This window comes from Pleurodeles waltl, chromosome 4_1 (genome assembly GCF_031143425.1).
Source record: "Pleurodeles waltl isolate 20211129_DDA chromosome 4_1, aPleWal1.hap1.20221129, whole genome shotgun sequence".
Taxonomy (NCBI): domain Eukaryota; kingdom Metazoa; phylum Chordata; class Amphibia; order Caudata; family Salamandridae; genus Pleurodeles; species Pleurodeles waltl.
The window spans coordinates 809,202,369-809,226,595 of NC_090442.1; the positions used below are offsets into that span (position 1 = coordinate 809,202,369).

Consider the following 24,227-nt stretch of genomic DNA (forward strand, 5'->3'; position numbering starts at 1 on the left):
TCGTGGAACCGAGGACTACAAGATGGTCTGCTCTGAAAAATACCAATCCTTGATGCCTGCTTTCTTGTAGCCTGAATAAAAGAAATACATAATCTGCACCTACTGGCTCTGCATGTCTCTTGCCAGTGAGACATGACATTCCGTTCTCCTTTTCTACACATGCCAGGGAAATGTGGATTAAAATGTATTCTCCTGCCTTAAAACATTTTCTAAGAACATTTTAAACAGCACTAGAAAAGAAAATGAGCCTTCTGTACCAAATGCAAGTATCCTGCGTTTACACTGCACCCTTTCCGTTATGAACACTGAATACTTTTGAGAAAGCATATGATATAACACTGCCTCCTGTACACCTGCCACAATCTGTAGGTTGTGCAGGAGGAGGTTGTTAGACCTGTTGGTATCCACTGCTCATAGCATATCATTCAATCGCCCAGCAAGGACCTCTTTGCCATGTGCATACTATCTTGTTGTCTTTGAGATGTTTGTCTTCATTGTACATGTTGAGGAAAATGAAATGGCGATGGGTGGAATGTTTTAATTAATCTCAGCCACTGGTAATTATTAGGGCTACATTCCAGTGCATCACATTTCTGCCTATTATGCCACTCTAAACAGAGGCCAGATATACAAATCAACCTTGCGCCTGTTCAAATAGGAACAGTCTCATCTGAATCACCATGCCAGGTCCCCTCCAGATATCATAACAAGAAGCCTAGGCCGGCCTATGAAACTGTAAGCACTGGTCCAAGGTCTGGGCATTAAGGTCACGCTTAAGGAGTTGCCCTGGGAAAAATGAAAATGTGATTAGTAGAATTTGGAATTAATCTTAGCCACTGCACATGTACACAATATTGCACATTTTGTAAGAATTTGTGGAAGTATGAATTAAGTATCATATTTCTCAACTTCTCTGTGTCCATCATTTTTTTGCGAGGGCACATGTACTTCTTTTAGATTCAGCTCTTTTGTAGGTCTTGCCAAAAAGACAGCGCATACATACGCTGTCGCTTGTGTAAGTTATTAGTAACTTACGTTGTGCTTAGGTCCCCCTCATTGATCACTATTGGTTGGCATCATTGTAAAGCCCGTTTGCTTGCTTTTTACTTGTTAGTTGTGTAGGTTTGTCTTCCACTTCTGCTTTGCTCGCCGACCTTAAGTACTGCTATGTTCTTCCTCTATTTTTTTTTTTTTTTTTTTTTCTTTAAGCACTGTACCAGGGTACATTTGTTTTCTCACTATCTCCAATGTGTCATGTTCATCTCGCCAGTATGCACCTCCCCCACTACACCTGCGCTGCCTTTCACCCATGTGAATGCTTAAGCCCCCAAAGTGGTTTCCCTCATTAGCTTTAAAAACCCGTCCCCTACTGATGCTCCTGTGTTGTTTCTAGACCCCCGTCCCCATCCATGTCAACTCATGTTTCTTGACCTTCCCACTGTTGTTACTCCCACTTGCTTTTCAAACCCAGCCCCACTGGTGCTTCTGCATTGCTTCCACCCTCCACCCCCCTGATCCGCAGCCCCTCTTTGTGTTCCCATCTCCTGTGTTGCCACCCCCCCCCCCAAGCTTTTTAAAAAGTAATGAACACTTTTGTGCATTTTGTTTTTCTTTTTCGTTACAGATCCAACTCAGATCGCTAACTAAAAAAGAACAAAAGCAGCAATGTCAAACATTTATTTTTAGAAAATTCTTTAGCATGTGGCACAGCACCACAGTTGTGGTTCCCGAAGGCTAAAACCATTGGTCAAACAAATGGGTCCCAAAGGAGGAACCTATTCACTTTGTCAATGATTGTTTAAAAGATTCAGTTCATCTATGTTTATCAGATGCATTTTCATTTAGACTTGCGTGCAAAATCTAGAAGTACTGCCCAACAGTAGTGATAGCACTAGTACTCTGTACTACTACCTGATTCACGGTGTAATAGGCACTAAGATGGAATGGACATTACTTTGCTTTCATTATAACCAAGGCTTGAAACAGTCTGTGCAGTGGCATACCAAGAAGCCTCTTTTCTTTTGAATATCCTACAGAGAACACTTACTTAATAGTGCACAATTACAGCCAGACAACCGGAATATTGGGAAATACTTCTGTAAGGTGCTTCTTTTTTATATGATTTTTATGGTGGTTTTGTAGGATAGAAGAAACAGGGCCTGAGTTAGAGTTCGGCGAGTTACTCTTCACAAAGGTGACGGATATCCTGTCCGCCGTATTACACGTTTCATAGACTATAATGGAATTGTAATACAGCTGACGGGATATCCATCACGTTTGTGACGAAGTAACCCCCTCTGCCAAACTCTAAATCAGGCCCATAGTTAAACAGTTGATACGTGATGCAACATCACAATACAACCCTCATTAACAACCAGTCAACAAGTTCCCAACAAATCTACCTACCCTAGTTGCTCTTGTATCAGGCTATATAAATGGTATGGAGGGATATCAGTGTCTGTAAGGTGCTTCATAGAATGCCAGCAAAAAGCAGTGTCTGGGTTCAGTTTCATTAGTTAGATGGATAACGTATTTTCAATGAAAATGTCAAACAAATTGCTCTCCAAATTCTGCTTTGTCACAGTATAAAACTAATCCAAAGGTGTGTAAAATTACTTAAATTGAGGGATTGACAAACAACTACAAACAGACAGATGCCTCAAACCTATTATGCGTGTATAACGCTGAATATGAAACTTACCTTAAGAATTCTTCCTTCAGTAGACCTTACAGGATCGTGGCAAATCGTAGAAACAAAGTACTGATACAGCGTACACAAAGGCAAAACCTGCAGTGACCACGTAAATAAAAAAAAAATGTTTTAGACAAATTGCATAGGAGAACTGAATAGAAGACGTGACCTAGAAAAACAAACGGCAGATAATCGAAGTTTACATATAAAGGATACGAGAAGGTTATTAAATATAAAGTTGTGGGTTTGGGGTTTCATAGGATAATGTTATTGTGATTATCTTCAGTATGCCCCACCTAAGACTTCAGAATATACCATAAACGCGCAGTTCTGCGCCCACTTGGAAACGCTCAGTAAATCTTTATAGTCACCAAGGGAAAAATTATGCTCTTTAAGTCCGACTCTTCTACTACCACATGATGGAGGCGGTGAAAGACTAGCTCATCCCTGGTGTCATTCAACAAACCATAAAAGAGGTGATTGCTAATTCACACTTAAACAATAATAGGCGGGAACTCACAGACATTGACACTTACAAAGTCATCTTAAACAGGGCTAATTCTGGAAACAGAAATGACTAGGCTCCTGCCTATGGCACGTCAAGGAGGGAGGTATGCAGGAAGAATGCCACCAGATTCTTTCTGAAAACACTAAGGCCCTGATTCAGAGTGTGTCAATTAAGCCTCTGTCTGGTAGGGTGGCAGAGGACATTAAGTTCACCACTTTCACAGACAGATGACCACTGTATTTAAAGACTACCACTAGTCCAACATTCAAAGGAGCAGCCAACATGGTTCCCTGGGAGTGGGAGCCCTTACTCCTTGTTCCCTAAATAGACAGCATTCCATCAGACCATGGGAGTAAGCTTTTTTGTTGAATGAGCTAATGCAGGCACACCAATGGAAAGCGGACAGTCAGCTCGACTTACAATAGGGTGGGTGGAAGTTTGGTAGACAGGATATCCGTTGTGAGAGGGTACACTGTCTGCCAAACTCTAAACTAGGTCCCAAGTACAATAAAATGGACGTATGGCATCAGTTTTTTGGAACCGCTATATACACTAAATACAATTACAATTACCTTTGGTAATGCCTTTTCTGGTGGATACAGTATCTACCTGCAGATTCCTCACCAACCCACCCTCATCCCCTTTTTATATGGGAAATTCCAATATAATACTGTTTATCTATTCATCTTTGTATAGATTTGTGGTGCCCGCATTAGCTAATTCAACAAGCTACTATCCCTGACGAGGTGTTGAAGGGCTTTTTGACAAGTAGTAAACTACTCCGGAACCCAACGTGGATTAGTGATGAATTAGTATAGGGAAACCTAGCTTGTTAATTACAGCGGTGGACAAGTGAGTTTGTTAGTTTAATTGAATAGAGTAAAGGAGGGATAGATGAAGGAAGACACTAGAAAGTGTTATTTAGGAGATCATAGTAGTAAAAAGAGGGATAGAGGAGGGAAGAGTTTAGAAAGATTTATTAGGGAGATCATAGTAGTAAAAATGAGGGTTTGGAAGAGTCAAAGGAGGTTATAGAGGAGGGAAACGTCTAGAGAGGGATATTAGGGAGATTATAGTCATAGAATGAGGTTTAGGATAAGTCAAAGGAGGGGTAGAGGAGAGAAGAGTCTAGAAGGGTTATTAGGGTGATCATAGTGGTAGAATGAGGTTTGGGATAAGTCAGACAGTGGAGGTAGATGATATAATAAAAGAGGTAATGGGTGAGACAGAGTAGTGAATTGGAGAGAGTTGAAACGTTCATTTTCCTAATTTCTTTTTTATACATTTATTTACTTATTTATTCTACAGTCGGAGCAGCGTAACAAAGATATAGATATATAACCACATAGAAGGGTGTACATGCATATGGAAAATAATAAAGATATATAAAGTTGTAATATATAAAGTCCCATATGTACATGTATGGATAAATAGTTAGAAACTCCAATTTTGAGGTTCTGCTGCACATAAAGTTAATTCCCCATATATCATTTTTGTATTTGATATTTTCCCAACTTATCAATACAATTGTTTTGACCATATTTACACATTGTGACCAATACCTTAAAAATAATACAGAGACCCATGACCATATAATCAAATAACTTATATAACGTATCACAAATTGTGATATGTAAAATAAAACACCCATAAGTATATAATCAAATAACTTATATGCAGAATATGCAGTGGCCGACATACATTTTAAGCATAAAATAATAGATATATATATGCCATATATACATTTGTTAAGTCAACCTATAAGAAGATCTGTATATTTTAAACTATCAATATTTTACAAATTTGTACAAAAAATGGACCTATTTACTTACATACATATAATACAATTATATATGTTTACAAAAGGTAAGTAACTTGTTCTTCTGATGGTTACATCTACCTGCAGATTCCTCACCTTTACAGTTACTGGTACACCTCTAAAAAGAACTGAAGTAGATGGCTTAGCTCAAGTAGAATGTACACAAATACCTTCTGGAGGATCTCTGTGGGCCGTGGCATACCAGATCTTGATGCAAAGGGTAATTCATATGGAGACAGTTTGTGGACTGACTTGCCTACTATGTTTTCAATGTAACCTATGAAGAGTTGATAATTTCTCATGTTCTATGTGGAAGCTTATTGGATTCTTGAGGTTGGAGCAATGAAGTCTTTCCTCCTCTTTAATAGGTTGCGGAGGAGGAAAGAACCTTGGAGACAGTGACAGACTGACCTAAGTGGAATTGAGTAACCACCTTTGGATTGAAAGCAGCTCTGGTTCTTAATACCAACTTGTCAGGGAGAAAAAGGTGACTGCAGGTTTCACACTTAGGGCTGAGGGTTTCCCAACTCTTATGGCTGAAGTGATTGCCAGTAAGAAAATTGTCTTCAAAATGAACAATTTTGAAGGGGCGCTGCAAAGAGGTTCAAACTGTGAGCACACAAGAAATGTAAGGACTAAGTTGAGGTTCCACTTAGGCATAATAAAAAGAGTTGTGGGGGGCTTTTTGTAAGTCCTTTAATGAATTTAGTTGCCATAGGAGACTTGAGCAAGGATGGTTGATCTGGCAAACACATAAAAGCCTAAAGGGCTGATAAATAACCTTTAATTGTAGCAACTGCACAGCCTTATCGGACAGCGAAAGAGCAAAATGAAGGATATCAGATCAGTGAGTGTGAAGGAGATCTAAGGCACTGCCCTCACACCATTTGAGAAATGAAGCCAATCTGTTAGCATAAATGGATTTGATTTGATGGAGTGTTTTCTTGCACAAAATATATCATCCACCAATTCAGGATTAAGATATAACGAACTCAAGTTGTTCTGTTCAATCTTCAGGCATGAAGATGCAGGTTCTGAAGGTGGGAGTGTAGAACCTGCAACTGTGAGAGGAGGACTGCCCTATGTGGGAGACAGAGCAGAGTGCACAGGGAGAGGTGGATAAGGTCTGCATACCACACCCTTCTTGGCCAGCTCAGTGGAATCGTTCTTACTTGAGCCCAGTCGAGACTAATCTTCCTCAGCACCAGAGGAATCAAGGGAATGGGAGGGAAAGCATAGAGAAGTTTAGAACTCCAGCTCAAAGAAAACTTTTCTCTTAATGCTCTCTGCAGGTGACACTAGAGGGTACAGAATGTCAGGTAATGCGTTATCTCCCCAGTGGCAAAGAGGTCTATCTGAGGAATGCCACTGTCAAAAAATGTTCAATCATACTTCTTTATAGAGATGCCAGTTGTGATTGTCTAGGTGATGCCGAAGGACATTATCCACATGAACACTAAGCAGTACGCTAGATGATTTGCTACTACTCAGATCTGGTGGTCTTGAACTCAGGACCAGAGTTGTTGAGGGTCCTTGTAGAGAAGAGATGACCACAGTCTCCCTTGTTTGTTGATGTACCACATCGCCGTTGTGTTGTCTGTTTGATCTGGACCGAATGACTGCAAAGGATAGGAAGAAATGGTTTGAGTGCTAGACAGAATGCCAGCAATTCCATTAGATTGATGTGTAAAATCTGTTCTCTGGCGACCAAAGACTGCTCCTCCATATGACCTCCCCACCCTAAGGTGGAAGCGTCCATAAGGATTCTGTCACTGGAGGAGGAGGTTGAAAAAACCTTCCCTTGAAGAGGGTTGCTGTTCACCATTGTAAATACATTGCAGTGACTTTTGAGATTATGATGGATGCATGTTGGTCTTCGCTGTGCTAGAACTACTGTTTTCAGAGGCACCATTAGCATGCCCTCACATGCCAGCGTGCATGGGTGACTAATAGAATGCAGAAGGCTAGAAGACCGAGCAGGCATAGGGCTTTCAGGAATGGAATGTTCATTCAAGTATGTAAGGTATCTGGTAAGGTATCTGTTAACTGATTACTGGCAGCATATTCAACCAGCATTGAAACTTCTGTTCATCTTGAGTAGACCATGGCCTTGTACACCATTGCAAATCTTACAGCAAAATGAAATACTACACTGTTCAACATGAATTGCAATTCTACAGTGTTGGAAATTGGGTTACTGGATTACTGGTACCCTACGCAAGCAGCAATCACAATTCCTGTCAGGGTGAAGTCACAAGCAAACCTGAAATTAACATGTGCTTAATCCTCATGTAGCTAGGCACTAAAGCAGAGGGTTGGGAGATACCATGTGTAAGAAAGTGCCACTGTTGGCAGGGCTGCCCCCCACCCCCCACTTTTTGCCTAGTGTTGATGCCAACTTTGATCGAAAGTGCGCTGGGTCCCTGCTAACCAGGCCCCAGCACCAGTGTTCTTTCCCTAAAACTCTACCTTTGTTTCCACAATTGGCACAGCCCTGGCACACAGTTAAGTCCCTTGTAAAAGGTACCTATGGTACCAAGTGCCCTGGGGGCAGGGAAGGTCTCTAAGGGCTGCAGCCTGTATTATGCCACCCTGGGGTACCCCTCACTCAGCACATGCACACTGCCTCACAGCCTGTATGTGTTGGTTGGGAGAAAATGACTTAGTCGACATGGCACTCCCCTCAGAGTGCCATGCCCACAACTCACTGCCTGTGGCATAGGTAAGTCACCCTTCTAGCAGGCCTTACAGTCCTAAGGCAGGGTGCGCTATACCACAGGTGAGGGTATATTTGCATGAGCAATATGCCCCTACAGTGTCTAAGTCCATTCTTAGATATTGTGAGTGCAGTGTAGCCATAATGAGTATATGGTCTGGGAGTTGGTCACTACGAACGCCACAGCACCATAATGGCTTCACTGAATAGTGGGAAGCTTGGTTTCAAACTTCTCAGCACAATAAACCCACAGTGATTCCAGTGTGGGATTTATTGAAAAATGCACACAGAAGGCATCTTAGAGATGCCCCCTGTATGTTAGCCCAACTGCTAGTGTAGGACTGACCGGTTTGTGCCAACCTGCCACTTTCAGACAAGTTTATGAACACATGGGGCGAGTGCCCTTGTGCACTCTCTGGTCAGAAACAAAGACTTTCCTGGGTGGAGATGCCTTACACCTTCCCCTCCAGGAACTGTAACACCTGGTGGTGAGCTTCAAAGGCTCAAGCCTCTGGTTACAGTGCCCCAGGGCACTCCTGCCAGTGGAGATGCCTGCCCCCCCGGACAAAGCCCCACTTGTGGTGCAAGACCAGCGGGAAAATTAAGGAAGACACGGAGGAGTGACCACCCCAGCCAGGACCACCCTTAAGGTGTCCAGAGCTGAGATGACACCCTCCCTGCAGAATCCTCCATCTTGGTTTGGAGGACAGGGACCAATATGGTTAGGAATTTGTCCCCTATCCCCATAGGGAGTGGGTACCAGGAGGGTGTAGCCTCCCTCAGGGACGTAGGCCATTGGCTACTGGCTACTGCCCTCTGACCCCTAACACGCCCCTAAAGAACAAGTTACTTACCTTCGGTAACAAATTATCTGGTGGAGACTCTATCTAGCTGCAGATTCCTTCCCTAAGAATTCCCTGGCATCAGCTTCCGGAATGTTTCTGCTGAGCAGTACTCTGCATGTGCCATTGGGTGGCGTTGTTCGGATCCGCGTGCGTCATCAGGGTCGTTGGAGCCATCTATGATGCCACGGTTGTCTATATAGACACCACCTCGGCGCGTGTACGTCAGTTCTTTTCCCACAACTTTCCATGCCAGAAGCGCAGAGTCATGGAAGAACTAACAGTATGTAGTTTTAGCTTTTTCACTTGACTGTTTGAAGAAAACTTTTTGCGTGCCTTTAAGAAAGGCAAAAAAGCCAAATATATATATATATATCCACAGAGCGGGGAGGCTTGGGTGGGTGTAAGGAATCTGCAGCTAGATAGAGTCTCTACCAGATAATTTGTTACCAAAGGTCAGTAACTTGTTCATCTGATAGAGACTTCTAGCTGCAGATTCCTTACCTTAGAATAGATACCCAAGCTATAATCCATGGTGGTGGGTCTGAAGGATATATTTTAGAATAAGAAATCCTGCAGGACTGAGCAGGCAAAATGCCCCTCCCTTCTCACTTGGCTATCCAGGCAGTAGTGTCTCGCAAACATGTGCAAGGAAGCCCACGTTGCCGCTTGGCAGATGTCAATCACCGGCACGCCACAAGCTAATGCAGTTGTAGCAGCTTTCCCTCGAGTAGAGTTAGCCCTCAAGCCCTCTGGAGGCTGCTTCTTGGCCAAAGCATAGCAGATCTTTATACAGAGAATGACCCAGTGCAAAATGGATAGTTTCTGTACTGCCTGACCCTTCTTTGCACCAGCGTACCCCACAAAGAGTTGGTCGTCTACCTGGAACTCTTTTGTGCGGTAGAACAATAATGCTCTTTTTGGGTCCAGCCGATGGAGAGGCTCCTCTTCCTTAGAGGGATGCAGTGGCGCAAAGAAGGTGGGCAGGGTGATATTTTGACCCAGATGGAAAGGGGTCACCACCTTGGGGAGGAAATAGGCATGAGTTCTTAATACTACCTTGTCAGGATATATCCTGCGATACAGTGGTTTTGAAGATAAAGCCTGCAGCTCACTCACTCTCCTGGCAGATGTAATTGCCACCAAAAAGGCTGTTTTAATAGTGAGCAGCCGGACAGGACAGTTATGCAAGGGCTCAAAGGGGGCACACATTAGGAAGGTAAGAACAAGATTAAGATCCCACTGGGGCATGACAAAAGGCACAGGTGGAAACAAATGCACAAGCTCTTTCAAAAATCTTTGTAATATGGGAGACTTAAAGATGGTTGATCGGGCAACCGGAGAAAAGCCGATAAGACATCAAGATAGCCCTTAAGGGTCCCTAAGTAGGAACCCTGTTGGGCAAGAGATAGAATAAACAAAAGGATATTAGAAAGTGAAGAAGAAAGAGGATCAGTAGACCTCTCTGTACAGTATGAAACAAAACGTTTCCATCGGCAGGCGTAAATCAACTTAGTAGAGGCACGCCTGGCTGCCAGAATGACATCACAGACTTCGGAAGGGAGGTCATAAACCATCAACTGTCGCCACTCAACCTCCACACATGAAGCTGCAAATTTGACAGGTTCAGGTGGAGAACCTTCCCCTGTTGCTGTGACAGAAGATCCTCCCGAAGAGGCAACCTGATGGGAGGACTGATGCTCATTTTGAGAAGCTCTGGATACCAGACTCTCTGTGCCCAATCTGGAGCCACTAGGTACTTGGGCCCGGTCATTCTTGATTTTCTTGAGAGCTCTGGGCAGAAGTGGTATGGGCGTAAAGGCATACAGGAGGCCTGAACTCCACTCGCGACGAAAAGTGTTGCCTAGCGATAGCCCCCTTGGAAACTCCAACGAACAAAACTGCTGACAATTCATGTTCTTGATGGAAGTGAACAGATCTAACCATGGCTCTCCCCACTGCTGAAAGAGTCCTTGCGCCACCTCCGGATGGAGATACCATTCGTGATCCGCTAAGCATTTTTGGCTGAGCTCGTCCACCCTGGCATTCAGAGAACTTGCCAGGTGTTGAACCACCAGGGTGATGCCCTGCTGTTCCAACCATGTCCAGAGATGCAGAGCCTCTTGACAAAGAGTCCACGACCCCCACACCGCCCTGCTTGTTGCAGTACCACACTGTGGTGGTGTTTTCCGTGAACACCTGCACTACCTTCCCCTTCAAAATAGGAAGAAATGCTTTTAATGCTAGTCGAATCGCCCGAAGAGACCAGTGACCTCTGATCTCTACCTCTCCCAGATGGCCACCCCATCCCAGAAGTGATGCATCTGTCACTACTGTGAGATCTGGTTCAGGAAGGGAGAGGAGTCTGCCTTTGACGCAATTGCAGTTCACTAACCACCACTGCAGATCCTTTGCAATTCCTGCCGAGATCTGAACCACAGCGGTAAGATTCCCCTGATGCTGTGCCCATTGGAACTACAAGTCCCTCTGCAGAGCCCTCATATGCCATCTGGCATGCTTGACCAATAGGATGCAGGAGGCCATGAGTCCCAGCAGCCTCAGAGTCTGTCTCACCGAAATCCAGAATAGAGGCCAAAACATCGGAATCATAACCTGAATATCCTGGACTCGCTGCTTGGGAGGATAGACCTGATACTGCACTGTGCCCAGAACAGCTCCGATAAAAGTGAGCTTCTGAGAGGGAATCAGGTGTGACTTTGGCACATTGATAGTGAACCCCAGCGAATGCAGGAGGTCAGTCGTTGTCTGAGATGGGTGACGAGAGCCTGGAGCCTTCAACAGCCAGTCGTCGAGGTAGGGTAAGAATGAAATCCCTGACCTGCACAGATGAGCTGCCACCACCGCCATCACCTTCATGAACACCTGAGGGGCACTGGTGAGATTTAAATGGAGCACGGTAAACTGAAAGTGCTCGTGGCCCACCTTGAACTGCAGGTAACGCCTGTGGGCAGGCAGGATGAGGATGTGAAAATACATGTCTTGCAAGTCCAACGCTACCATCCAGTCTCCTTTATCTAGGGCAGACAAGACCTGAGCAAGAGTGAGCATCTTGAAATTCTCTTTCTTGAGGAAGAGATTGACATCCCATAAATCCAGGATAGGGTGAATGCCCTTGTTCTTTTTGGGAATCAGACAGTAGTGGGAATAACAACCACTGCCTACTTCTGACATCGGGACCCTTTCTATAGCCCCCTTGGCCAAGAGAGCCGTAACTTCCTTGCGGAGCAAAATCAAATGATCCTCCATTGGCCGTTCTTTTGTCGGAGGGATAGAGGGAGGGAGATACTGGAAGGGGAGGGAATAGCCCTTCTGTATGATTTGCAGAACCCACTTGTCGGCTGTGATGGAAAGCCAGTGAGGGAGATGAAATTGAATCCTCCCTCCAACTGGACGGACGTGGTCCTGCAGAACCATACTCGGAGGGCTTGGGAGCAGTGGAGGGGGGCTGTGTGGTGGCCGACCTCTGGCCAGACCCTCTGGGTCTGATGGTACCACGACCAATTCTCTGCTGGGATGCTGTGAAGCTTGAGGACGGTGGCTAAACTGTGGCTGGCGTGGTACCACGCCCCTTCAGAAACCTCAAAAGGGGTGAAAAACAGACTGCTGTCGTGCTGGCGCTGAAAGGCCCAAGGATCTGGTCGTAGCTCAAGAATCCTTGAACCTCTCAAGTGCGTAGTCTTCCTTCTCACCAAAAAGGTAAAGGCCATCAAAAGGCATGTCCATCAAACTTGACTGGACATCCCCCGAAAAGCCAGCTGAACATAGCCAGGAGTGGTGACGTAGGGCCACTGATGATAAAATCGCTCTACCCAGCGAGTCGGTCGTGCCAATCCACACTTGATCGTAAACTTGGCTGCATCTCTTCCATCCTTGACAGCCTGGGTAAGAGTGTCAAATATGCCCTCCGGGACCTTGGGCAGCACATGTGCCACAGTATCCCATAAAGTATGGATGAAACGGCCCAATAGGCAAGAGGGGTTTACGGACCTCAATGCCAGGCTGGTGGAAGAAAACATTTTCTTTCCAAGCTGATCCAGCCTTTTGGATTCCCTATCCAGGGGAGCAGAAGGGAAGGCACCACGGGAAGTAGAGGCTTGGCCCACCAAGCTCTCTGGGGTGGGGTGTTGGGTCAGGAAACTAGGGTTGCTCAGAGCGGGTCTAAGCGGCGGCCGACTGTCCTATTCACTGGAGCCCCTGTGCCGGGTTTGGACCATGTACCCAGAAGGACATCTGTTAGGGCCTCAATGAAGGGCAACATCGGCTCTGAAGCCCCGGTTGAAGCACCTCTGTCAGGAGATTCATCCTGACTGGCACCGTAGGTAAGTCTAGGTCCAAGACCATAGCCACCTACACACCACCATAGCATAAGAAGCACCCTTCTCCATACCCATATTAGGAGGAGAGGGCATACCAGTATCTGGAGATGTATCCATTCCACTGGCCTCTCCTAGATCCTCGTACCAGTCCTGTTCCAGGTCATATTCCAAAGGGTCCTCAGACCCCTCCCATTACTCTTCTGCACCTGGCTGTTCTGTATAATGCTCAGAAAATGATCTAGGCTGAATCGGCACCGTCGGAGTCGGCGTCGTACGATGTCGCTCCAGCTATGGATCATCCGGAATGAGGACGGGGCTACCACCAGTTGGTGCCAATAGTGGAAAAAGTGTTGACGTCGGACCTGGCGCTGGAAGAGGTCGACTGTAAGGGACCGGCGCCGGTCCAGATCCGGTATCGGATCATGGAGTCCCCAACGGCACCAAGGCCAAAGCCGCCGATGTTGAACCCTACGGGCCCCTGCTGACCCCGAAGACCAACCCGAGGTTACAGCCAGCTCAAAAGCAAGACGCATGGCCCCATATAAAATCTTTTATTTGAGTGAGGGTCGCTCCGGTCCCCGGAAAAGGGGTAAGGCGCGGAGTCGACCCTGGCGACGGCTCTGCAGAACCGCACTGAGCATCGACATTCCCTAGATGCCTCGTCGGCCGACGGGCATGATGAAGTTTAAGTCCGCTTGGACTTCTTCTTGTGCCTCTTTCCTGAATGATCAGACGACCTTGAACGCCATGAAGAGGACTTGGGGCTCCGGGAGCGGTGCCTCGGCCTCCTCCTACTGCAGGACTGTGATCTCCTCGGAGTCACGCTAACCAAAGATGGCTGTCAAGCCGCAAGAAGCTTGAGGGATCTCTCCCCCAAGGCCTTCGGAGCCAGGGCCAGACAGTCGGAGCATGAGGTGGTGTCGTGATCCCTCTCGAGGCACCACAGGCAAACTTGGTGCGGGTCCGTCACTCAGATGGTGCGATGACACGCACCACATGGCTGGAACCCAGCCTTTTTCAAAGACATGACTGCAAACAGTCAAAAAGGTGAAAAAACCTTGATGAACGTCAAAGAAAGGGTAGCTCTAATCTGGATCTGCGCTTAACTGGCGCGGAAGGAAAAGAACTGACGTACACGCTTCGAGGTGGCGTCTATATAGACAACTGTGACATCATAGATGGCTCCTACGAAGCTGACAATGCCACATGGAGCCGGACAATGCACGCGGATCTGAACGACGCCACCCGACAGCGCGTGCAGGGTACTGCTCAGCAGAAAAATTCCGGATTCGAGGCAAATGCCAGGGAATTCTAAGGTAAGGAATCTGCAGCTAGAAGTCTCTATCAAATTCTAGGATTTAAGGGCCTCCCTGAACCCAGCTCACCAGGTTCCTGGCGACCTACAAGAAGACGAAGGACTGCTAAGCTGAAACCCCCAACAGAGAAGAAGGAAGACGACAACTGCTTTTGGCCCCAGCCCTACCGGCCTGTCTCCTGCGTCAGAGAACCTCCAAAAAGACCAGCGGCACGCCCAGTGGTCCCAGCAACCTCTTTCCAAATCCAGAGGACTGCTCTGCACCTAAAAGAACCAAGAACTCCTGAGGAGAGTGGCTCTGTCTGAAGAAACCTACAACTTAGGACTTCCACCTCACTCCAGATGTTTGAATCCTGACCCTTGTGCACCTGTCGCCCACGCCCCGTGTCCAGATGGTCCACCCAGCAAGAAAGAGTCCCCAGGCAATTGTGAGCAAGAGTCCACCCTGGATTGACCCCTCCAACCATCCACGAAGACGCCAACAGAGGGAATACCGAGGACCCCCCCTGACCGCGAGCCCCAGACTAAGATAACCGACGCCTAAAGAAGCACTGCCTCTGCAGCCCCCAGGCCTTGGAGAAACAGGGCTCTTGTGCAGTATCGACCAGCAGGTGGTCCTCCTCCCTGCCCATCCAGTGGTTTGCCCAAGAAGCCCCCTGGACCTTGCCTGCAGACTCAGAGTGACCCCAGGGTCTCCCTCATAGAATTGCATTGAAAACCCGATGTCCTGTTTGCACCCTGCACCCGGCCGCCCTAGTGCCACTGAGGGTGCGTGTTTAGTGCCTACTTTGGGTCCTTCCAGTGGTCTCTTGAACCCCCCACCGGGCCTGCCCTCTGAAACCACGGGTACTTACCTGCCAGCAGACCAAGTTCCAAGTGCCCCCCTGTCTCCATAGGAGCCAACGTTAATTTTGTGCCTCTTTGACCTCTGCACCCAACTGGCCCTGTGTTGCTGGTGGTGATGTTTGGGGTTAACTTGAGCCCCTAACGACGGACTACCTACATCCCGGAGATAAGAACTGTAAGTTGTATATTTACGGGCAAAACTGTACTATCATTTCTTCCTCCAGGAACTGTTGAAAAATGCAGTGTCCACTTTCAAAATAGCTTTTTGCCATTTTAATAAAAACTGTATACATTGTTGTAGGAAGTTGGCTCTGTATATACCATCTCAAAGGGAGAGATAGTGTGCACAGAGTCCAAGGGTTCCCCTTAGAGGTTGATAGTGGCAAAATTTGATAATACTAGTGCTCTATTTTCTGGTAGTGTGGTCGAGCAGTAGACTGATCATAGGGTAGTGTTAAGCATTTGTTGTACACACAGAGGCAATAAATGAGGAACACACACTCAAAGACTTAACTCCAGGCCAATAGTTTTTGTATAGAAAAATATACTTACTTAATTTATTTTAGAACCACAAGATTCAAGATTTGAGTTAAGTACATACAATGCAAGGTACTTCACACAGGTGAGTATAGAACTTTGATTTAAAGCAGTAGTACACACAGTTTTAGGTAAAATGGCAATAAGCTATTTTAAAAGTGGAAACAGTGGAAAAATAAACAGTTCCTGGGGAAGGTAAGTTTGCTTAGGTTTTTCAGCTAAGTAAAGCACTTACACAGTCAGTCTCCTGGGCAAGGCAACCCCAAATTCACCCCACCAGCAACACAGGGCCGGTCAGGTGCAGAGGTCAAAGGAGGGCCCAAAACACATAGGCACCTTTCAAGAACAGCGGTGCTCTGGTTCCAGTCTGCTAGCAGGTAAGTACCTGTGTCCTCGGGGAGCAGACCAGGGGGGTTTTGTAGAGCACTGGGAGGGACCCAAACAGGCACACAAAACACACCCTCAGCGGCACAGAGGTGGCCAGGTGCAGTGTGCAAAGTAGGTGTCTGATTTGCTATAGAAAGCAATGAAGGGGGTCACTTAGGCAATGCAGGCAGGGCACAGAGAGGCTTCTCGGGCCAGCCAACGACTGGGCTAGGAAGAGGGCTGCCTGCTGGTCACTCCTACACTGGAAGGTGGTTCCTCTTGGTCCCGGGGCCTGCAGGTGCAGTGCTTGGTTCAGGCGTCAGGTTCCTTGTTACCAGGCAGTCGCGGTCGGGGGAGCCTCTGGATTCTCTCTGCAGGCGTCGCTGTGGGGTGCAGGAGGGTCGACTCAGGGTACCCATGTCATCGTAGTCGCCTGGGAGTCTCCTCTGCGGTGTTTGTTCTCTTGAACTCGAGCTGGGGGCTTTGGGTGAAGAGTGTGAAGTCTCACGCTTCCGGTGGGAAGAGAGAGTTCTTTGAAAGTTGCTTTAAAGTTGCAAAGTTGCTGCAGTTTTTGAACAGTGCCGCTGTTCTCTTGAGTTTCTTGGTCCTTTAGGTTCAGGGCAGTCCTCTGAGTCCTCAGAGGTCGCTGGTCACTGTCAGATGCGTCGATGTGCAGATTCTTGAGTCTGGAGATAGGCCAACAGGGCTGGGGCCAAATCAGTTGTCTTCATCGTCTCTGCGGGGTTTTCAGGTCAGCAGTCCTTTCTTCAGGTTGCAGGAATCTGATTTCCTGGGTTCAGGGTCGCCCCTAAATACAAAATTTAGGGGGGTGTTTAGGTCTGGGGGCAGTAGCCAATGGCTTCTGTCCTGGAGGGTGGCTACACCCGCTTTGTGCCTCCTCCCTGAGGGGAGGGGGGCACATCCCTATTCCTTTTGGGGGAATCCCCCAATCTCAAGATGGAGGATTTCTAAAGGCAGGAGTCACCTCAGCTAAGGGCACCTTAGGGGCTCTCCTGACTGGCGGGCGGCTCCTCCTTGTTTTCCTCATTATCTCCTCCAACCTTGCCACTAAAAGTGGGGGCAGTGGATGGAGGGGCGGGCATCTCCACTAGCTGGGATGCCCTGGGGTGCTGTAACAAAAGGCATGAGTCTTTGAGGCTCACCGCCAGGTGTTACAGTTCCTGCAGGGAGAGGTGTAAAGCACCTCCACCCAGTACAGGCTTTTTTCCTGGCCACAGAGTGACAAAGGCACTCACACCAGAAACTCGTCTGGTTGTGGCAGGCTGGCAGGAACTGGTCAGCCTAGCACTAGGCGTCAGACTGGTATTCAAGGGGCATCTCTAAAATGCACTCTGGGTGTATTTTACAATAAATCCCACTCTGGCATCAGTATGCATTTCTTGTGCTGATAAATTTGATACCAAACTTCCCAGATTTCAGTGTAACCATTATGGAACTGTGGAGTTCGTATTTAACAGACTACCAGACCATATACTCTTTATGGCTACCCTGCACTTACAATGTCTAAGGTTTTGCTTAGACAATGTAGGGGCATAGTGCTCATGCACTTATGCCCTCACCTGCTGCTAGAGGGGTGACTTACCTATGCCATAGGCAGTGAGAGGTGGGCATGGCACTCTGAGGGGAGTGCCATGTCGACTTAGTAATTTTCTCCCCACCAGCACACACAAGCTGTGAGGCAGTGTGCATGTGCTGAGTGAGGGGTCCCCAGGGTGGCGTGAGACATGCTGCAGCCCTTAGAGCCCTTCCCTGGCAACAGGACCCTTGGTACCAGGGGTACCATTTACAAGGGACTTATCTGTGTGCCAGGGATGTGCCAATTGTGGGGACAAAGGTACAGTTTAGGGAAAGAACACTGGTGCTGGGGCCTGGTTATCAGCGTCCCAGCACACTTTCAATCATAACTGGCATCAACAAAAGGCAAACAGTCGGGGGTAACCATGCCAAGGAAGGCATTTCCTTACAATTGTCGATTCTATTGAAAGTCCTGATCATCTATATGCAAAGTATCTTTTATTTTATATACTTACCTGCAAACAAATTTGTGATTCTAAATTAACAAAACATATTTTTCTATATAAAATCCTACTGGTCTGGTATTACGTCATTGTGGGTGTGTTTCTTCTATTGCTGGTGTACGTACAACAAATTCTTAACACTATCGTCTGATGAGCCTAACTGCTCTACCACACTACCACAAATAGAGCATTAGTGTTATCTATCTCAGCCTCTGTGAAGCCTAAGGGGAACCCCTGGACTCTGTGCACACTTAATTTCATTTTGATATAGTATATACATAGCCAGCATCCTACACCATGTCAAGGATGTGTTGTGTAGCAGTTGTTCTGAGGAGCTGGGTGGCTGCGATGAAAACTCCTGCATCGTCATCGAGGATGCAGTTGACATGGGGCTTGCGATGCAAAGTCCTGCGTCAAATATGCTTCACACATAGGCAGTTAAATGGAGCTGCAGGGCTGTGATGCAAAGTCCTGAGTCATGGACGAGGGACTTGGAAGTGAAGGCCTATGTTGAGGATGTGCAGCACAGTAGCGGTTCCAAAGAGACTGCAGGCTGTGATGCAAGGTCCGGCGACAGGGATGCATTATGCTGCTGCAATTGTGAAGCTGAGCTGTGAGGAGGTGTGTTGCTCTGCATCAGTTCTGCCCACAGGACCACAGTTTGGCTGGCAGAGCACCTTTAGGCCCACTTCCAAGGATCCAGAACTGGGTAGGTACCACTTCGGGTGTAGGACTCACAGCAGAAAAGTCCAGGTGCAGTCTTCAAGTTCCTGAGGCTCTGATCAGGAGGCCAGCCAAATAGCTCTTGGAGTCACTTTAGTGGTCCTGCAATCAAGATGCAGGTCCAGTCCTTTCACTCAGGCAGCAGAGTAGCAGTCCTTGCAAAGTGGACACAGCAGATCTTCTGACTCTTCCACAGTTCCAGAACTGTAGTGAAGAGTTGAGTCTGAAGGTCCAATATGTATACCGCGTGCAAGCTTTGAAGTAGAAGGGAGTGGAGGTTTCCAGCCCTAGAGGTGTTTAGAATTTACTTTCTCCCTGCCCTGGCCATAGCTTGTCTAGGGGCACCAAAGACTAGTGTCAAACCATTTGTGAGTGTGCTCAGGCACAGGCGTTGTGATGTGCAAGAATGGAAGGTAACAGCTCTACCCCCATCAAGTCAGAGATGGCCCATCTGGTCATCACCTATTTCCCCTTCGTCACACTGTCTGGGAGCAAGCAATACACAAAGACCAACTGCCAGCTACACATAGTCATGTGACCCAGGAACAGGCTGCGGGCACCCATTGTTTAGGACACAAAAATGCCAACTGTCTAAAATTGCCATTTTCAAAACTGTGACTTAAAATCAGACTTTACTATTACAGAAGGTTTTAAATTACAATTCTTTCAACACCAAACTCAACATTCCTACCTGCTCCCAATTGAAAGTTATCACTTAGTAAATATAACATATTAACCCAATGTTATTCTAAGGGAGAGGTTGGCCTCGCACTAGTGAAAAAACAAATTTAAGAGTTTTTCACCACCAGGATATGTAAAACTTATGAGTACATGTACAACTTTTTAAATACAGTGCACCCTGACATTTTGACTCTTTAGTCATCTTAAGGGTGACATATGTATTAAGAAGAAAGGTTTAGGCCTGGCAAAAGGTTTATGTTGCCATGTCGAAATGGCAACTTAAAACTGCATACATAGGCTGCAGTGGCAGGCCTGAGACTTATTTAAAAAGGCTACTTAAGTGGCTGTCACAATATGTGCTGCAGGTCCACTAGTAGCACGTACTTTACAGGCCCTAGGTACAAATAGTATCTCTTTTCTATGGACTTGCAAGTAAATGAAAGGTGTCAACTGGGTGTTACTAATTTTTAACATGATTTAAGGAGCGAGCACAAGCACTTTAGCACTATTTAGCATTGTTAGCAGGGTTAAAGTGCCGAGAGTTCTAAGACCAGCAAAACAAAGTCAATAAGAACAGGAAGATTGAAGACAAAAAGGTAGGTGGTGCCCCTGCAGAAAGGGCTAACTCCAATACACAGTTGTAATCCTGGTTAAGCTCTTCTTTAAGGCACTACACACCCTCCCTTTACTCACTTCACACCCTAGGTGATTTTTAATGAACATGGTTCCCATTATACTGCTCAACCTCAGACAAATACTAAGGTATAACAAGTGCAACCTCCGGGCCATGTTGTCTATGATGGTGTGTCTTCACCAGCTGCAGCCTCCGGACCAATCAGAGCTTCCACTTCAGCAGTGACACAGTTTTTCTTCCCAACATTGGCAGCAGCAGAACCAGTCTCTCAGGCTTATTACAAATTGCTGGATGACACAATGATGCTTTGTTTTTACAAAACTGTGGTGCAGTTCACACTAGGAACTGGCAGAGATACAAGGGTAACCCTCACATCATGGATCAGTCCTGGCTTCACTCTCTCTTGTAGTCAGCTTTCCCTGGTTGTTCCTCATGCCTGGAACACACTGGGCTTCGAATATTCAACAGTCGCCCCTCTTGCAGGTCCAAGCGCTCACCTTCCTTTTCACATCAGGCTGGCAGCCAGGCTTCTAGGCAGTAGACAGACATTCAACTTCTCCAACAGAAGGTGCAGAATTCAGGTAATCCCTGGGAGACTGAGGGGGTGATTCCAACCCTGGCGGTCGGTGTTAAAGCGGCGGCCAACCCGCCAACAGGCAGGCGGTCCAAAAAATGGAATTCTGACCCTGGCGGGAACCGCCAACACAGCCCGCCACTTTAACACTCCGACCGCCACGGTGGGACAGACAAACAGCGCGGCGGTCACCGCCAACAGGCAGGCGGGAGTCAATGTATCGCCCACCCTATCACGACTCACCAATCCGCCACCTTTTCCGGGGCGGGAGCCCCACCGATAAAAACACGGCGGAAACAGACTACGAACGGGAAAACGCTCACCGAAACACACTCCACGAGGAAGGAGGACAGCATGGAACCCGAATTAAACATCCTACCAGCTATTGTCTACCTGCTCATCTACCACGAGTACGAACTCCGGCGCAGAAGACAACGGTGAGTACTGCACCTACGACACAGGGGAGGGGGGAGGAGAAAAGGTTACAGACACAAACATACGCCCCCCCTCAACTATCAACACACCAATGCAGAGCAACAACTGAGTGACACCCCCAAACCCCCCTGAAAAATGCAAAGTCAAATTAAAAATGTTAATTTAAATTTATATATAAATTAGGTTCATTAAAGTCATGGAAAATTATCGACATGAAATTTCAAAGCAAAAATAATGAACAGTGCGAAAGCTATGTACATAGTCAATAAGTCCTGCTCAGTTGCCAAATATCCACAGTCCGTGGGCCAATGTCTAGAAAACACATGGGCAAAGCCCACACAGGAGACCTGAGTCCGTTGGAGAGAACACTGCTGGGGCATCAGATGATAAAACTACAGGCACCTCAGGGGGAAGGGAAGGGGGGGCACCTCAGCCACATGAGTCCACGACGCCAGAACCACGAAGGGCCCATCATGCCCACTGTGCCATCCTGGGGAGTGCAAAGCCACAGTCTCTCAAGTCTCTACAGTGGGAGGGTTGCCCACTGTACCATCCTGGGGAATGCAAAGCCACAGTCTCTCAAGTCTCTACAGTGGGTGGCTTGCCCACTGTACCATACTGGGGAGTGCAAAGCCACAGTTTATCAGGTGGATTACAGACTTTACTGGTCATGGAGGAGGCAGGGTGGCCAGAGTGCAGCGTAAACACTAGATCGACACAGAACCGGCACTGTCAATGGGCCAGCGGTGCTTGAGATGAAGGGCCCAGCGGAGCGGTGCTTGAGACGGCGGGGCCCAGCGGAGCGGTGCTTGACAGGAAGGGCCCAGCGGAGCGGTGCTTGACAGGAAGGGCCCAGCGGAGCGGTGCTTGACAGGAAGGGCCCAGCGGAGCGGTGCTTGAGACGGCGGGGCCCAGCGGAGCGGTGCTTGACAGGAAGGGCCCAGCGGAGCGGTGCTTGACAGGAAGGGCCCAGCGGAGCGGTGCTTGAGACGGCGGGGCCCAGCGGAGCGGTGCTTGAGACGGCGGGGCCCAGCGGAGCGGTGCTTGACAGGAAGGGCCCAGTGGAGCGGTGCTTGACAGGAAGGGCCCAGCGGAGCGGTGCTTGAGACGGCGGGGCGCAGCGGAGCGGTGCTTGACAGGAAGGGCCCAGCGGAGCGGTGCTTGAGACGGCGGGGCCCAGCAGAGCGGTGCTTGACAGGAAGGGCCCAGCGGAGCGGTGCTTGACAGGAAGGGCCCAGCGGAGCTGTGCTTGAGACGGCGGGGCCCAGCGGAGCAGTGCTTGACAGGAAGGGCCCAGCGGAGCGGTGCTTGACAGGAAGGGCCCAGCGGAGCGGTGCTTGACAGGAAGGGCCCAGCGGAGCGGTGCTTGACAGGAAGGGCCCAGCGGAGCGGTGCTTGACAGGAAGGGCCCAGCGGAGCGGTGCTTGACAGGAAGGGTCCAGCGGAGCGGTGCTTGAGACGGCGGGGCCCTGTTCAGCGGTGCTTGTCTTCACGGCGGGGCCCTGTTCAGCGGTGCTTGTCTTCACGGCGGGGCCCTGTTCAGCGGTGCTTGTCTTCACAGCGGGGCCCTGTTCAGCGGTGCTTGTCTTCACGGCGGGGCCCTGTTCAGAGGTGCTTGTCTTCACGGCGGGGCCCTGTTCAGCGGTGCCTTTCTTCACGGCGGGCCCTGTTCAGCGGTGCCTTTCTGCGCGGCGGGGCCCTGTTCAGCGGTGCCTTTCTTCACGGCGGGGCCCTGTTCAGCGGTGTCTTTCTTCACGGCGGGGCCCTGTTCAGCGATGCCTTTCTGCACGGCGGGGCCCTGTTCAGCTGTGCCTTTCTTCACGGCGGGGCCCTGTTCAGCGGTGCCTGTCTTGTCTTTCAAGGGAGCCAGACCTGGCCAGGACTCCCTGCTTAGTCGCCCTCCGACTGTGCAGTTGCTGGACCCTCCTGTGACGGAGTCCTGGGCCCGTGGGTGTCCTCCGTCACACCCCGGATGGGGCTTGTGGGGCCCTCCTGGTCCGCGCCCCTGCTGGCTGACTTCTCCGCCCTGCTGCCCTTGCCCTCCTTCGATGAGGCTCGCTGGCCCTTGCCTCCCCTTGATGTTGTGGCAGGTGACGGCCCACGACTACGCTCCTTGGTGGCAGCCGTGTCAGCCTTCTCGCGGCGGCCCTTCTGTTTACGGGTTCTCTTTCCAGGGGGTGGGCTGGCTGTCCCCTTGCTGCTGGCCGATGTATCTGTGCTGGGAAAGGGTGGACTCCAAAACCCGTGCACAATGGTGAGACTTGATGCAGGGCTGGTGGTGGCTGAGGTGCTCTTCGGACTCTTACCAGATGGAGGGGGTGGGTCAGGTGGTGCAAAGAGGTTAACTTTGGAGAGGAAAAGTTTTTTAGGAGCAATGGGAAAGGTAGGTGCAGTGGGTATGGGAGTGGAGGAAGAGGATGTGGTTGTAGGAGAGTCAGGTGTGCTGTCTTTGGGTGCAGGTGCTTGTGACGTAGGCTGTCATGAGGTGGTTGGATGTTGGGTGGGTGGCTGCCTGCGTTTGTGTGGTTTGGAAGAGGGGGTGACAGACACAGTGGGAGAGGACACAGGGGACGTGTAAATGGCAGTGGGGGTGGTGACTGCACGTGTGCGGACTATACTGGAGGGTGTGGTGGTGATGGAAGTACTGGCTGATGGTGGTGTGCATGCAGGTGTGAGTGGAGACGTCACAGGGAGGGAGGAGGGAGACGAGGAGGAGGGGGACACAGAGGTGGTAGTGACTGTTGGCATGTCTGCATCTGGATGTTGCTTGGGTGAATGCTTGTGGGATCTGTGGTGCTTATGTCTCGATGAGCTGGCCTTGGGTGTTGAGGTGTGTGCAGGCTGGTCAGATGGTGTGGATGGGATAGGCTGAGGAACAGGAGACTGGGAGAGGGTGGAGGCAGTTAGAAGAGGGAGGCTGGAAACAGGGACAATGGCTGGCGTCAGTGCTGAGGCCAGAGCATTGAACGATCGTTGATGGGCAGCCTGACCCGAATGAATGCCCTCCAGGTATGCATTGCTCCGATGCACCTCCCTTTCTACCCCCTGGATGGCATTCAAAAGGGTAGACTGCCCAACAATGATGGTCTGTAGGAGATCAATGACCTCCTCACTGAGGGCAGCAGGGGTAACTGGGGCAGGGCCTGAGGTGCCTGGGGCGAAG

The 24,227-nt window shown here is 48.6% G+C and overlaps 1 protein-coding gene across 1 annotated transcript in view; it reads right to left on the reverse strand.

Annotated features, from left to right (window-relative positions):
• The window catches only part of CFAP54 (cilia and flagella associated protein 54), a 1,075,777-nt gene that overhangs the window by 133,534 nt on the left and 918,016 nt on the right, over positions 1-24,227 (reverse strand). The window contains exon 47 of the mRNA XM_069229529.1: positions 2,702-2,788. Within this exon, the coding sequence (XP_069085630.1) occupies positions 2,702-2,788 (87 nt within the window). The remainder of the gene's footprint in view (positions 1-2,701; positions 2,789-24,227) is intronic.